Here is a 15,867-nt window from a genome sequence, read left to right on the forward strand (position 1 = left end):
TGGGGTTTAGGTATCAAACAGTGTCCAAATCAAGTCAAACTTTACCCAAGGTTTCTTAATATCATTGTAGGCTTATCCAAAAAAATTGGTGATTTTTGGAGTTACTAAATAATTTCTAAAATTCCAGGAGTATAGGTTGTAGCTATTTTAAATACTTTACAATTCCTGATTTGAACTAAAAATTCTAAAACTATTTTTATTAAATAATATAGAAATTTAGGAGTCTAACAAAATTGGTCTTATATTTTTAGCATTTTTCTACAATTTTCTAGGAATTTTCTAATCCTCGCAGAAAAAGAAAAGGAAAAAGCATGAATAGTATTGGGCCGAAACTGGCCCAAGTCAGTCCATGAACAGGCAAACACGCCCGCGCGCGTGCCCGCGGTGGACAGTTTGCACCGAGGTCCTCAGGGGTTTGAATAACTAGCGATGAATCCTGCGTACTATTTGTTTGAGTCACTAACAAATGCAGATAGGTCCTCCACTTTCTAATTCTTCACATCTTGCGGTCCAAGACGGTGAACGGCGCTAGGCCGAGCTCCGGTGAGCTTGTACTGGCCAGAATAAGTAATGTCTAGGCTTCTCCTTTGCTTGACACTTAATTCAACCCTCCGCAACACTAATCTGCCCACGACGACGGCAGAAACCGAGGATAATCCAAGGTGTTTTAGGCAATCTAAGGCGGTCCAGTTCAATCGAATGGGTTGGTGAGCTATAGGGAACATGGGGAAGGCTAGAACACCACTTAAGGAAGCTTGAACTGACCTGCAGAAGACTGGCCACAGCGAGATCACTTCGCGCGGTGTTTTGGACCGATTTGGGGGAAATCTTGAATTGGCGAGCTCTGGTGGATGATTTGGGGCACGATTTGATGGATTAGGTGCTTGACTACCTAGCGGAGCTGACGACACACTCAATTTATAGGACCCCAGAGCGGTGGCCCATGAATTTGAGATGGCGTGGTGGCGGCCGGAGAGAAGGGGGTGCACTGGCGCAAGCAATTGGTGGCTTTCACAGTGGCGAGCTCACCGGCGATCACCGGACATGTGTAATACAAGCTACTGCGACGTGGTAAGACACCAAGGCACGTGGCGCACGATCGTTGAGCGGCTAACGCCAGCGAGGATGATTCCGACCAGTCGCGGTCCAAGTGGGTACGGCGGGCACAACGGTGAGCGAGCCCGAGCTAATCCGAGCGCCAAGATTTTTATCGTTCTCCGTTATCCATCTGCGCTGGGCACGAATCACAGCGGCTGGCGTGAATCTGGGCGCACGGCTCACCGGCGGCGAGGTTCTCTGAACCTGTGATATTTCCAGTACACTGTACCATTAGATTCTTATTCAGTCAACCTGACAGACCACTTTGTAGAGCCTAGTTCTCAAATTTTTATGTGAATACTTACTAATTCGCCTTTAACGAAGTTGTAGCTCAACCAACTAGCTACAAATCGACTATAGCAACTATCCTCAATCGAGCACTAGATCCTACTCCAATTTGACCCAAAAGTTTGGCCAATGTCACTGGTGACCTAAATTTAGTCATCAGAGTGACTGACAGCACAACTTTGAGCTTATTTTTCTCCAAACTTTGTATGTGATCAATGCTTAGTTACTTAAGCAAAGTTGCACTCCTATTATAGCTCTACAAGTTTGATGTGTTGACTTTAGGCAAATTCCTTGTATTTTTAAAAATACAAGGCTCCAAAGTCAGCCATGTTCACTTGTTTTGGGACTTAGGCATATGAGAGGTATAGAGTGGCTTTTTGCAAATAAGCCCAAATCTCATCCTTTGACTTGGAAATCCTCAAATGTGTGAACCATATGATTTGAGGTACCCTAATACCTTGGTTTTTGCACTTGGTTCCAAAAGTGTGCAAAATTTACACATAACCCCCTGGGGTTTCAGTTTAGGGTTTTTGAGGGGTCTTTTCAGAGTTTTCAACACTTTAGGGTTTTGGTGCTACCCAAGTCCATTATGTATGATATCTTATGATCATTTCTCATGAGTTTTGAAGTTTTCTCATGCTTGGGCTTTATTATCACTCATAAGCCTAGTTTAGGGTTAAGTACCCTACCCTAGGGTTTCACCCATAACAAGTCACATCAATACAACTTGTTTGAAATTTTTGCCTAGTAAATGCACTCTAAGTGTAACAAGCACATGATATGCTAATGTTCATGATGTTATGCTCAAGTTTTAGTGACAATAACACCAGGGGTGTTACAGGTATGAATCAATTTTTAAGTATGTCTTTATTTCTTTTAGAACATCTAAAGGCAAGACTACTCATGTACATCTAGATTTATACCTATATATTTTATATTAAAATAGAGAAGAGACTCTTTTATCTATTTTGTACTCCATGTTCTAATTTATAATTTGTTTGATTTTTTATCGTAAATTTGACTGGCTCATCTTATTAAAAATGCATAATAATAATTATTTAATGTGATATTGTTTAGCATATATTATACTTTAAGTATGGTTTAATTTTTTTCATTTTTCGTAAAATTTTTGAATAAGACGAGCCAGTCAAATTTAGTAAAAAATGACAAATAAATTATAAATTAGAACAAAGGGGTACTTCTGGTAAGACCCTTGTGTTCCTCATTCATAATTTGTCTAAGACCTGCACTTATGGCACATGTTCATCATATGAGTTAGAGCCACCCATAACTATGTTTCTTATAACGATAAGAAGTTAAAATCCAATAAGTATAATGTACGTGTGTTGTGACACCATATAATCATATTTGATACTACAAGATAAAAAAATAAATTTTGATATCAGAGTGAACATATGGTCCCCATGTTAGATATTAAACTGATAAGAACAAATATTACATATTATCTTAGTCCAAAGGCTGAGAAATGTATGAATTGTAAAGGAGTCTGACTCCTTTTTTTATATGACGCTCGATCGTTTGTCCTCTTTCATCTAGCGAGATGATACTATGTGGGAGCGTTGCGTTGCGTGTGGCTTTCTGTCGTATATTAGGCTTGAATGTTTTTTCAAAGCAAAGAACATCTGTGTAGTAGTAACGACTCATTGTTAGGCGAGAAGTAGGGAAGGGAAATAGACCTACACATATCGTACGTGATGCACAACGCACGAAACTGGTGTTTTAAAGATGCAGAGATTAGAACATGACCATTACAAATAATCTCATAGTTGTAATTCTTGAAGCAATCAAAGATGTATGTTATGTTGCAATGCATAAATATGTTTGCCATTATATATATAGAATATAATAAAATATTATTTAGTGTAAGTGAACGAGTCTTAAGTGTGAGGCAATTCCTTAATCTCTATTTCTAAACTTGTAACCGTAGCCATCCAGGGATTCCAGGCGTGACATGGTGGCGGCATTGCTGACATCGTCTCGGGCTCCCAGCGGCGAGGAGGGCAGTCGGCGCAAGCGCGGTCTTTGTTCCCAGGCTGCCCCTACATGGCGGCCGGTGAAGCGGTGGCCAGGAGGCCAGAGCCCACGGCCTACCTGCACCGTGGCTTCGTCGCTCATCATATTATGTGGCTGCAAAGCTAATGAGCCTAGGTTCTCAATGACAAAAATGCATCAACATGCGTTGTAATAATATGGACAATGTTGGTATTAGATGGTTAGAAAAAAAAATGGTAGCGATGTTACGATGTAAAGCATTCATTAATACTACCTTATCAAAAAAAATAAGTTTTGGTTTGGCTAAGTCAAACTTCTTTATTTTTTTTAACTAAATTTAGAAAATATTATGAATATCTATGGCTCGAACTACAATAAAAATATAATTTATTATTAATTTGATAATACTTAATCGGTATCATGAATATTAATATATTTTTGATAAATTTAAGTAAATTCAAATTTGTTTGATTTCTTATAATACAAGGATTATCTTACCAAGATCCACGGCGTCTATTTCGGTTAGATTTGGACGCTTGGCGGTTGACGCCGTGCGGAGTCGGAGTTGCAGGCGCAGGCCGCATAGGCCATATATAAAGGCTAGGAGCCCGGCCAAAATAAAGCACGCGACCCCCATTATCCCAGGACTCAGCATTGCGACGCACGCGGACCGTGCGCGCCGCGCACCGAAGACGTCATCGAAGCTTTCGAGCCGCGGGGCTGAATCGATCGGCACTCGGGAGGAAGACGAAGGCCGAAGGGGCCGCGCGTCGACGCGTTTGCTTGCTCGATCGTCCGTTCGCTCGCTACAACAACAGCAATGGCGGCGAGGAGGGTGGCGCTGCTCTTCGCTATCCTCCTCCTGCACCAAACGGTGTCTTCGCTTGCTGGGTACGGCCCTGATCCTTCGCACAAAATTCCGACTCGTTATCCGGGGTTGTTCTGCTGCACGCGCGTCTAGTCGGTTAGTAGCCTCAGATCAGATCAATCTGTTAACGAAAAAACCACATCTTGCTCAAGGGTTTCAGATAAATTGCGAAGGGCTTTCATGATGTGCTGCTCAAATTCGCTTTGTTCCACAGATGGATGATCAGAGTTTCTGCATTCCATATCTTCTCTTGCATTTTTTTACGGTTCATTAATGCTAGCTAGTATTTTGTTCCCCCAGTTCCTGGAGTCCTGATTGCTCAAATTCTCAACAATTTTCCACTCCTCCCGTAACGATGTTTCACAGTATTACCTATAAGCATCGATGAGTTTGTACTGATCATTCTGATAATCCTTTTTTTTTGTGTGTGTGCAACCAATGGTGTAGAAAGAGCTACTATGAGATTCTGCAAGTGCCAAAGGGTGCATCGGAGGAGCAAATCAAGAGGGCATACCGCAAGCTTGCGCTGAAATACCACCCAGACAAGAACCCCAACAATGAGGAAGCTGGCAGGCGGTTTGCCGAGATCAACGATGGTATGTACTCTGTGGAGACTGGATTTGAGTGCTCATATATATGCTGCCGGATAAAGGAACATTCCTGATCGACCAGTGAGGTTTCATCTTGCAGCCTACGAGGTCTTGACGGATCGGAAGAAGAGGAAAGCCGATGACTGGCACGGTGAGGAGGATTTAGCCAAGTACATGGGTCGTGCTATGAAGGTCGATGTCGAATACGTGTTTAGCAAGTAAGTAGAAAAATGCATGTTAGATTAAACGTTTTTTTATTGTTCATTACATCAGCTTATTTTGACAACTAATATAGTAGAGAGCGAACACGAGCTCTCTGTTTACAAAGCAACTCAGTTCTCGTTTGGTTCCTCTAGTACAAGGACTAAAGTTTAGTTAGAAGATTAAAGTTTAGTTTCTACCCTGTTTGGTTCTAAGGACTAAAACTATTCAAAACACATTAAATTAATCACAAGATGGCTAAAATATCCATATTAGTATTCTTTCACCATTAGTGTAATTGAAATAAAGAAAGGGCAAAAAGTAAAATTTATATGATTTAGTCACCCTTTGAGGGACTAGATCTTTTAGGTATCTTTCACCACTAGATCTTGTTTTGTTAATAAAAAAATCTGTTCTTTTAGTGGTGGAAGTCCGAAACAGGAGGAAGAACAGATTTTGAAGGGTGATGATGTCACTGTTGAATTGGAGGCTTCGCTAGAGGACTTGTATATGGGTGGTTCCTTGAAGGTAACAACGGCTTGTAGCATTCATTAAAGCGCGCGTGCTAGCTGATAACATTTTCTTTTTTTTAATGTGCTCTTCAAGTAGCTTGAGATTTTAGTTGAAGTGGTTTGCACTTACGGCCGCTTATAATGATTATGATTTGCTTTGGCTGGTATTTGGTTGGTGCACGATAGATTTGGAGGGAGAAAAATGTTATAAAACCAGCTCCTGGCGTCAGGCGATGCAGATGCAGGAATGTGGTTCGTAAACGAGAAGTCGCTCCTGGAGTTATTCTTAACTTGAGTCACCAGGTATTTTCTAATGTGGTAGCGGTTATATATTAACATAATAGAACAGGTGTCGATATGTTTCTAATCTTGTAATTGTTTCCATGATGAAGAACATTATCTTCAGTTTTTTCATTTTCTAGGATGGTCATATATGATCCAGTCCAGTCACTGTATCTGGCTTGCTGAACTCTGTCTGCACTAACATGACGATACATTTTTTTTGGTTTACAGGAATGTGATACATGCCCAAATGTGAAGTACGTAAGAGAAGGGGCTTTCATTAATGTTGATATTGAAAAGGGGATGCAAGATGGACAGGTACACAGCAAACTTTTGTAACCACATGCTGAACACCCTGCGATCTGGTTTCCTCTTCTTTGCACTGTCAACGTTCTTTTTTCTCTTCTTTTCTTGCGACAAACAATTTGAATATCATGGTATGGACACGATTACAAGAATTGCTTGAGCTTGTTTTCTAGGGAATGGTGAATTATGAATGCCGTCACTTTTTGTTGGTTTTTCATATGGATATTTCTAATAGATTATCTCTTGCGCTTTCAGGAAATTTTATTTTACGAGGACGGAGAACCCAAGATTGATGGAGTGCCTGGTGATTTGAAGGTTGCTACCTTTCTATTCAGTACATACTACGTTAAGGAACGATCAGCTTGGCACCAGTTATTTCTGACAAATTCAATTGATGAGCAGATTAAAATTCGGACAGCACGGCATGAACGCTACAGAAGAGACGGCAATGACCTACACACGACAGTGGAAATCTCGCTGGTACTGTTCACTTCAAACTTGTTTCCTCGTTAACAGTGCCAAGGGTGTTTGGTCGAAGAAGGCTCGATTTCTCTTGCAGTGAGCTTCGGTTTCTCTTGCAGGCAGAAGCTCTTGGCGGATTCGAGAAGAAGGTAACGCACCTTGACAACCATGAGGTGGAAATCGGGACCAAGGTAACCAGGCAGTTATCTTGGGTTTTTGTACGCTGCAAGAAATTACCGTCCTTGTGTGAAAATGAAAATGCGCAGTACATAACCATAAAAATTTTACAGGAGATCACGAGACCAGAAGAAGTTCGGAAGTTCCAAGGCGAGGGCATGCCACTGTACCGTAGTAACGAGAAGGGAGACCTGTACGTCGTTTTCGAGGTAGTCTTCCCTGAAGACCTAGCTGATGATCAGAAGACCGAGCTGAATAGCATTTTCACTGGAACACCGTCAATTTCAGCTCTTGGGCTAGTTGCCAAGAGCAAAGGTAGGCAAAGGTCAATGGCAGGAGTAATGTTTCTTTTAGCGTTGTTGCTCAGATTCATAGGTAGTCAAAGGTAGAAAATGGATGCATCAGTATATCTCTCAAGTGCCTGGCTGTTTTACTTTCAACTATCTCCTCCGCCAGCAATGTTCGTGAATCGTCTGGTTCAACGCAAACAAAAAGTAAAATATACTGGCGGAGGAGATAGCGTTCATGAGCAACATGTACAAAGCCTGCATTTTTTTACTTTCAACTATCTCCACCAGCAATTGTTCATGAGTTGCATTTCACCTATCTCGCCCTTGCTATTACGCCTACAAGGCCACCCCATGTAATGCAATTCCCCCTCGCTATTACGCCTACAAGGCCAAGCGTGTAAATGATTTGTGACACCTTGATCAACTTTAGCATCTGCATATTAGCATTGATGAAAAATGGCTTCATCACTACAACATCATCTACGAGTCCGCAATCCAACTCTAAATTGTTCCATATCCTCGCTCAGCAAGGCAAAAATTAAGCAAACAAATGAATACATGCATTGATAACGCAACCACCGATACTCAGTACCAATCCACCACCATATTATAACACATAATTTAAGCAATCAATAATCTTATAATGCATCGCAGGCAAGTCCTTAGTAAAGGTCCTACGGAAAAGCAAAAGAATTCCAGGAGTTTGACTGACATAACAAAATGTTTTCACGCTAAAGATTCAACATGTTCCCCAATGTTAAGCACTGTTTTTTCCTCTTCATACCCCTCCATGATACTGTCATGATATGATGATCATCGTTCACGTGACGAAATACCAACCAGAACAAATAACAAGGCAAAAAAATCGCTGGGCTGAGCAAGCGCCCCGGCAAGGGCCCTACTTGATGTATTGGGAGACCCACTTGAAACCATCGCCGTAGCCCATCTTGCGAACAACACTGCACATGAAAACCTCAAGTGGCCGGACATTGGAGTCGCCAAGGTTGACCTTGCCCTTCCCGGTTGTGAAGTTGCTAAGGCCTAGGTGATACCGCAGCTCCTCTTCAGAGGCAGCATACGGGATATCAATCTTGTTGCCAAGGATGAGAAATGGAACATTTGCCAAGGAATCATCTGACAGGAGAGCGTCCAGCTCCTTTTTTGATTCAGCAAATCGCTCCTTATCATACGCATCTACCAGGTATACTACAGCATCAACCTGTTGCAATATGAAAAAGAAAATTCAGTCAGACATATATGAAAAGCAGTTTCTGGTGGAATAAAAGCAGATGCATAAGCAAAATAATTAGCTTATAGAGAGAAGCAAAACAAAGATAGAACACAGGGAACGAACCACAACTGTCCGCAACTAATCATTGCTTCACAAATTTTGGTGCAAGGAATAAGGATAGCATAATGTGCAAAGACAATAGGAAATAATGGTAACATCAGCATGTAACATGAAATATCACGTAACAAAATACATATTTAGACCAATGTTCAATATAAAATCATGCAAACAAACTTTGGGTGCCTCTTGACAGTGAAATGAAGCAATAAAAGGATCAAAACACCATGCTTGCAAAGTAGGCAAAAGATAATAAAAGATGCAGTATGTTACAATGTAGAGCAAGATGACACAAAAAATACAAGCTATTAAATGAAGACATGCTAATACGTTGCAATTCAACAGGTAACATGTTAGTCAATACCAAAATGGCTAAAGTCTGAAGTGCACCTTAAAAGCTTTGACTATACCAAAGGAACACTTTATGAAGTGCCCCATGACTTGTGCCAGAAAGTGTGAAGATGAAAAATGCAACTTTCATGTTGTTAATTTAAAAGTGTTAACAATTGAGAATTTTGAAAGTTACTGCAACAAAAAGTGTCAGACATAGAGTCGCATACAAACATGTGTATTTCTAAAAAAACACGTCATAAATATCAACATAGATATGTATAGAACATGATTTTTAAAAGCGGTATGGAGAGACAAGGCGTTGGACCACCGCATAGATGCCTAGGCAAGGTAGGCGCCCAAGGCATTGGACCACCGCCTGGACGCCTAGGCAATGCCTTTAAAACAGTGATATAGAACCAGAAAAAAGTGTTAATAGACATAGAATTGCAATTATATTTTGTGTATCAAAATGGAACGAGTATATGAAGCAACAGATGCAGCTGACTCCCAAAGCTCACACATTTCAAAGAACCTTAAGACTGACCACAAAAGAAATATACAACAACATACACCTGTGTATATATGTTTTTTATACTCAATTTCACATTGTCTCCTCAGAGTACCGAAAGAACCAGTACCGACCCAGGAATTTGGTTGCAAGGGCTGATGCATGTAAAACAGTTCCATACAGGAGCTACTGATCAATTTCTCTAAGTGGCACAATCAGAATTCCCAACCAAGATTCGAACTCGTCAAATCAACAATTTCTGGCGTCCCTTGAACGTCATTGAAAAGGAAAATTGTAACCTTAGCACAGATCGAAATTCGAAACACACGTTTTTAATCAAGGGCGCAAGGGACGAACATAGATCTGACCACACGGCACGTATTATAAGGACGGATGAATCGAGCTCGACCTTTGCGTAGTAATCCTTCCAGACGCGGCGCGCGATCTGGTGGCCGCCGAGGTCGAAGGCCTTGAACTTGATCTTGCCGATGCTGAGCTCCTCCGACGTCGGGTGCTGCGTCGGCTGGTGCTGCACCAACCGCTGCAGCGATCGAGACAAGAACGGATCAGAAAGGCAAACGGAAGCCAGAAATGGACAGGATCCAATCGGGTGCGGTCAGATCTAGGATACGGGAAGCAGGCGGGGGACGGCGACGAACCTCGTCCTTGAGCATGTGGAGCAGCGTGGTCTTGCCGGCGTTGTCGAGGCCGAGGAAGAGGATCTTCGCCTCCTTCTGCCACAGGCCGAGGGAGGCCAGCACCCCGTAGAACCAGTCCCACAGGAACATCTCTCCTCCGGCCCTGCTGCTCCTCTTTCCTCCTCGTCCGGCTGGAGCCTCTCGCCTGCCTTCGTCGCGCCTTCCCAAAGCGGGCGGCGGCGGAGATAACCGGGATGGGGGTTGGTGGTGGGAGAGGAAACCAAGGGAGAGGGGGTAACGCGGATGTGTGACGAGTGGATCTGAATCTCTCCCCGTCTGCTTGTGTTGTGTTTGCTGGGGAAGGATGGGGGCGTGACGATTAACTGCTGCTGCAGGGTCTGGGTGGCGTGACCATTCGAGGCGGAGGGAAGCGAGCGAGTGCTGCATGTAGACCCTTTTGCTTTGAACCATCGTGTCGATGCTAAATCACGAATCACGTATGATTAATGAGCCAATATACGAATAGATATGTATATTTGGTGTATAATTCCTATACGGTGAAAGAAATGTAAGCTTCAAAATACATACATATACATATCATTGTATTCAGTTTTAAGCATGGAAGAACCTTTTACAGAAAAGTGATAGAGTGAAGAAATCGAAGAAAGGTCAGTATACTGCTTATCCAAAGACAAAATCGTTAAAGACGGACAACAAACGGGATCATGGTGCAAGCAAAGGAAAGAAAGAAAAGAATGTAAAACAATATTCTAAGAACACTCTTAACATATATGAGATGTGCGAGTTGTTCTAAAATGATACGAGTGAATGAAAACAGAGACGCTACTCAAAGAAAAATAACAATTTCATGATAAAAAATTAGTTAATTCTCGTTGCAAGACACGGACACTCACCTAATATATTATATAAAATTTAACAAGAAAATTTAATGGCAAAATTCAATAATGATCTTTTATAGGTCGTCATAGTTTAGACATTCAGATCAATAAGTATAAAACAAACATATGCACAACTGACTATTTAATCTATTTTTTTCCATAATATGGTCAAGATACTCTTGTATATTTATAGGAATGTTAAATCGATATGTGTTCCCCTCGTATATCAACAGATCAATCAATAAGTTCCTACACAGAGTCGTACCATCCTGGAAAAAAATTGTTATAAGCAATATTACCCTCAACTATAAAGTACATTTAAGTTATTATTCTCGTCATACTAAGTTGCGATTTTAAACCACTGTCCCACCATGCCATAATGTGCAAAATGACCAGTATTAAGACTGAAAAAAGTTATCAACTTTGTTATATTATGAAATCATAAACATACGCATCTATATATATGACATAATAATTTTAAGTAATTATTCTTTTGAGTCGATTGGAGCATCAGGTCGAATTGAATGTCGCCACGCATATAAATGTCATGTGACCATCTGGTGCATTTGATATTGTATGCAGCCTTATATTTCTTCGAAATAAAAAGAATTGCTTCCTAAAATCTTTTTAGTAGTATATCTTTGCACCATTCTAGAGTAGGTGTGAAATTAAACATAGACACAGATTTGTTTGCATGATTAATCACGAAAAGTACATAGCCTGTAGAGTATCTCCATGGCATAAGAATATGCAAACCATGAGATATTAGCATTATATGTTTGTACCATTTAACTATATAAATCAAAGGAATTCTAACTTACACATTTGCAAAGCGTGATGTAATAATTCATTTGAGGCCAATTATTTAATGTTTTTGCTAACTCTTTCACGCTAGGATCTTTATGAGACTTCACTTCTTCATCAAAACCACACATTTCCTAAAGAAAACGTAATAATATAATATATAAATATAGGAAATATAAGTTAATATCATACAAGTTATAACAATATTTAAATAACAAACTTACACAGAAACACATGTCCATATAGTGTTTTGTAATCTTTCATTTTGCAATGGACAACCTCTTTGGTTCATTACGGGCAAGAATTCAAACAGCCATGTTAAAACAATCTATATGCATATCTTGATTCACATTTAACAATTCCTATAGTGACTTCACAGTCAAATCTATCATGTATGGTTTGAAGCTTTGGACCCATATAGCAACGTTATATAACAAATGTTCAATTATATCTGAATAATACACATAACTTGGCTATTAAATAAATAAGTAAATAAAATATGAGGAACTTACTCTAAAATTGTGTGATCTTGAATTGTCATGATATAATCGCATAGAAACTCTATCATATCTGCTTTTGTCACTGGCATATCCTTGGTGGAAAGACCACTCATTAAAGAGACATTGCCACACCCATCAACAGAGGTTGGAGTAGGGGTGACATCATTTTATTGTTTGGCACATATTTCTTCAAAATATAATAATATAGGATCATCTTCCGGGCTAATCTTAGGGCTTCGTTTCCTCTTGTTAGGATTTGGGGACGGTTCTAAAACCTCAACATCACTGGAGTCAGTCTCATTGTCTTCTATACTTTTATTTGTATTATTTTTATATAACGAACATCCCTTTCTCTTGTTCAAATCCGAAGACAATAAAATAGTGGACAATTTTGGTCTAAAGTTTTTCATATCGGCCTACAAAGTAAGAAAACACATGGTGTTATTTTTCATATCACTGTAGATATGTATATGATAACTTTTTCTAATATATCTATGTAAAATTGTCTGATAGTTCTGTTGGGGACCTTTGTCTTTCAAAGCTCCTCAAAAACACATTTAACTATTGGTTGTCAACATGTCATTAAGTGTCGCAGGAGCTTCGGCGATTAAACACCTTCAGAGTAGGGCGTGTGAGAGCACCTAGAGGGGGGGTGAATAGGTGATCCTGTAAAACTTGAAACTTAATGCCACAAAACTTGATTAGGATTTAGCACAAGAACGCCAAGTGGCTAGAGAAGAGTCTTTGCAAGACACGATAACCACAAGAAAATCAATCACAGATAGACACAGTGGTTTATCCCGTGGTTCGGCCAAGTTCAACACTTGCCTAGTCCACGTTGTGGCGTCCCAACGGACGAGGGTTGCAATCAACCCCTCTCAAGCGGTCCAAAGACCCACTTGAATACCACGGTGTTTTGCTTTGCTTTACTATATCCCGTTTGCGAGGAATCTCCACAACTTGGAGCCTCTCGCCCTTACACTTTGAAGTTCACAAAGAAGCACAGAGTAAGGGAGGGATGAGCAACACCCACAAGACACGAAATCAGAGTACCAACACGCACACAAGTCGCAACAAGAGCTCACAACACAACTTAGCGAGTTCACAACTCAAATGGAGCTCTAATTGCTATCGCAAAGAATCAAATGCGCGGAATCGAAGTCTTGGTGCTTAGGAATGCTTAGAGAATGCTTGGTGTCCTCCTCCATGCGCCTAGGGGTCCCTTTTATAGCCCCAAGGCAGCTAGGAGCCGTTGAGTGCATTCCAGGAAGGCAATTCTTGCCTTCTGTCGCCTGGCGCACCGCACAGTCCGGTGCGGATCTCCTTCCTTATTTGGCGAAGCCGACCGTTGGCGCTTTGGAGCCGTTGGCGCACCGGACACTGTCCGGTGCACACCGGACAGTCTGGTGCCCCCCTTCCGACCGTTGGCTTGGCCACGTGTCTCGCATGGATCGCGCGGCCGACCGTTGGCCCGGCCGACCGTTGGCTCACCGGACAATCCGGTGAATTTTAGCCGTACGCCGTTAATCACTTCCCAAGAGCAGCAAGTTCGCCTGAGCCAGCCTGGCGCACCGGACACTGTCCGGTGCACCACCGGACAGTCCAGTGCACCCAGACAAGGCTGACTCTGGCTGAACAAAGCCATCCTTAGTTTCAACTTGATTTTTCCTGTTTCCAGCACTTAGACACAATACATTAGTCTCTAAAACAATGTACTAAGTCTGAGAAACATACCTTTATACTTGATTTGTACTTTGTCCACCATTTAACACTTAGGCACTTGTGTTGGACACTAAATCACCAAAATACTTAGAAATGGCCCAAGGGCACATTTCCCTTTCAATCTCCCCCTTTTTGGTGATTTATGCCAACACAATATAAAGCAAGTAGAACAAGTGCAAAATCAATCCAAATAAGAACTCAAAATTGTTTTGATTCAAATTTGGCTTATATGGATCATTCTTTGCCACCACTTGGTTTGTTTTTGCAAATTAAACTCAATTTCCTACCTCAAAGTCAAACACACATGTTGAAACATAAAGAGAGATATTTCACGAGAAATTGATCGAGGATTCAAAAAACTCCCCCTCTTTCCCATAATTAAGCCTTCTCCCCACAAGATACCAACTTTTGACAATAAGAGGCAAACAAGAGTATTTTGACAAACAAAAACTCTAACTCTACTATTTCAAAGGTTCTCAAGTGGTAGCTGATCCATTTCTTGCTTTGGCCTTATTTTCTCCCCCTTTGGCATCAAGCACCAAAACGGGATCAACTTTGGCCCTTTAACCCCATTGCCTCACCAAAATCTTCAACTAAGAGTAAAAAGGCAATAAGAGTACAAAGATGAACTTGGTAAAAAGTTACTCTTTCATCGGAGTGCAGTGGAAGTCTTGAATGGTCCAAGTCTACCTTTTCCCTTTCAAACCTCCTTTGAGACTAAATTAAGCAAACTCAAGCACACAGTTAGTCTCAAAGGGTCAAGTTGTAGCACATCTCCCCCTAAATTTGTGCCTCACTTGCAAATGGACTTGTGAGGTCCGGGGAGTGCTTGTACAACTTGAGCACCATAAATAAACAACAAATTGCATAAGGAATATGATCAAAGGCATAAACACATGTATGCTACAAATCAATCCAAGTTCCGCGAATCTAAGACATTTAGCTCACTACGCAACTTGCAAAAGGTCTGCTCATCTAAAGGCTTGGTAAAGATATCGGCTAGCTGGTTCTCGGTGCTAACATGAAACACTTTGATATCTCCCTTTTGCTGGTGGTCTCTCAAAAAGTGATGCCGGATGTCTATGTGCTTTGTGCGGCTGTGTTCAATAGGATTATCCGCCATGCGGATAGCACTCTCATTATCGCATAGGAGTGGGACTTTGCTCAGATTGTAGCCAAAGTCCCTGAGGGTTTGCCTCATCCAAAGTAGTTGCGCGCAACACTGTCCTGCGGCAACGTACTCGGCCTCAGCGGTGGATAGGGCAACGGAAGTTTGTTTCTTAGAGCTCCATGACACCAGGGACCTTCCTAAGAATTGGCACGTCCCCGATGTACTCTTCCTATCGACCTTACATCCAGCATAGTCGGAGTCTGAATATCCAATCAAGTCAAAGGTAGACCCCTTTGAATACAAGATCCCGAAGCAAGGCGTAGCGACTAAATATCTAAGAATTTGCTTCACGGCCACTAAGTGACACTCCCTTGGATCGGATTGAAATCTAGCACACATGCATACGCTAAGCATAATATCCGGTCTACTAGCACATAAATAAAGTAAAGACCCTATCATAGACCGGTATGCCTTTTGATCAACGGACTTACCTCCTTTGTTGAGGTCGGTGTGTCCGTCGGTTCCCATTGGAGTCTTTGCGGGCTTAGCGTCCTTCATCCCAAAACGCTTAATCAAGTCTTGCGTGTACTTCGTTTGGGAGATGAAGGTCCCATCTTTGAGTTGCCTCACTTGGAACCCAAGGAAATAGCTTAACTCGCACATCATCGACATCTCAAACTTTTGAGTCATCACCCTGCTAAACTCTTCACAAGACTTTTGGTTAGTAGAACCAAATATTATGTCATCGACATAAATTTGGCACACAAAAAGATCACCATCACAAGTCTTAGTAAAAAGAGTTGGATCGGCTTTCCCAACCTTGAAAGCATTAGCAATTAAAAAGTCTCTAAGGCATTCATACCATGCTCTTGGGGCTTGCTTAAGTCCATAGAGCGTCTTAGAGAGCTTACACACGT

At 41.4% G+C, this 15,867-nt stretch overlaps 2 protein-coding genes and 1 pseudogene across 2 annotated transcripts; 1 reads left to right on the forward strand and 2 right to left on the reverse strand.

The window, feature by feature from the left end:
- Nucleotides 1-2,718: 2,718 nt before the first annotated feature.
- LOC111590075 (uncharacterized) lies at nucleotides 2,719-2,878 on the reverse strand (annotated as a pseudogene).
- Nucleotides 2,879-4,147: 1,269 nt separating this feature from the next.
- On the forward strand, nucleotides 4,148-7,360 carry LOC100381538 (uncharacterized). Its single transcript, NM_001174367.1, has 10 exons — nucleotides 4,148-4,290; nucleotides 4,715-4,863; nucleotides 4,958-5,075; nucleotides 5,481-5,586; nucleotides 5,757-5,873; nucleotides 6,084-6,170; nucleotides 6,414-6,473; nucleotides 6,561-6,638; nucleotides 6,740-6,811; nucleotides 6,911-7,360. Exons 1-10 carry the CDS (start codon nucleotides 4,220-4,222, stop codon nucleotides 7,184-7,186), a joined length of 1,134 nt encoding a protein of 377 aa, NP_001167838.1. The 5' UTR covers nucleotides 4,148-4,219; the 3' UTR covers nucleotides 7,187-7,360.
- A 267-nt stretch (nucleotides 7,361-7,627) lies between these two features.
- LOC100283241 (GTP-binding protein SAR1A) lies at nucleotides 7,628-10,402 on the reverse strand. Its single transcript, NM_001156143.2, has 3 exons — nucleotides 9,936-10,402; nucleotides 9,686-9,817; nucleotides 7,628-8,306 (listed from the first exon to the last, which is right to left on the reverse strand). The coding sequence occupies exons 1-3, from the start codon at nucleotides 10,062-10,064 to the stop codon at nucleotides 7,986-7,988; spliced, it is 582 nt and encodes a 193-aa protein (NP_001149615.2). The 5' UTR covers nucleotides 10,065-10,402; the 3' UTR covers nucleotides 7,628-7,985.
- Between the last annotated feature and the right edge of the window lie 5,465 nt (nucleotides 10,403-15,867).

The sequence above is a fragment of the Zea mays genome, chromosome 8, assembly GCF_902167145.1.
Source record: "Zea mays cultivar B73 chromosome 8, Zm-B73-REFERENCE-NAM-5.0, whole genome shotgun sequence".
In the NCBI taxonomy this organism is placed as follows: Eukaryota; Viridiplantae; Streptophyta; class Magnoliopsida; order Poales; family Poaceae; genus Zea; species Zea mays.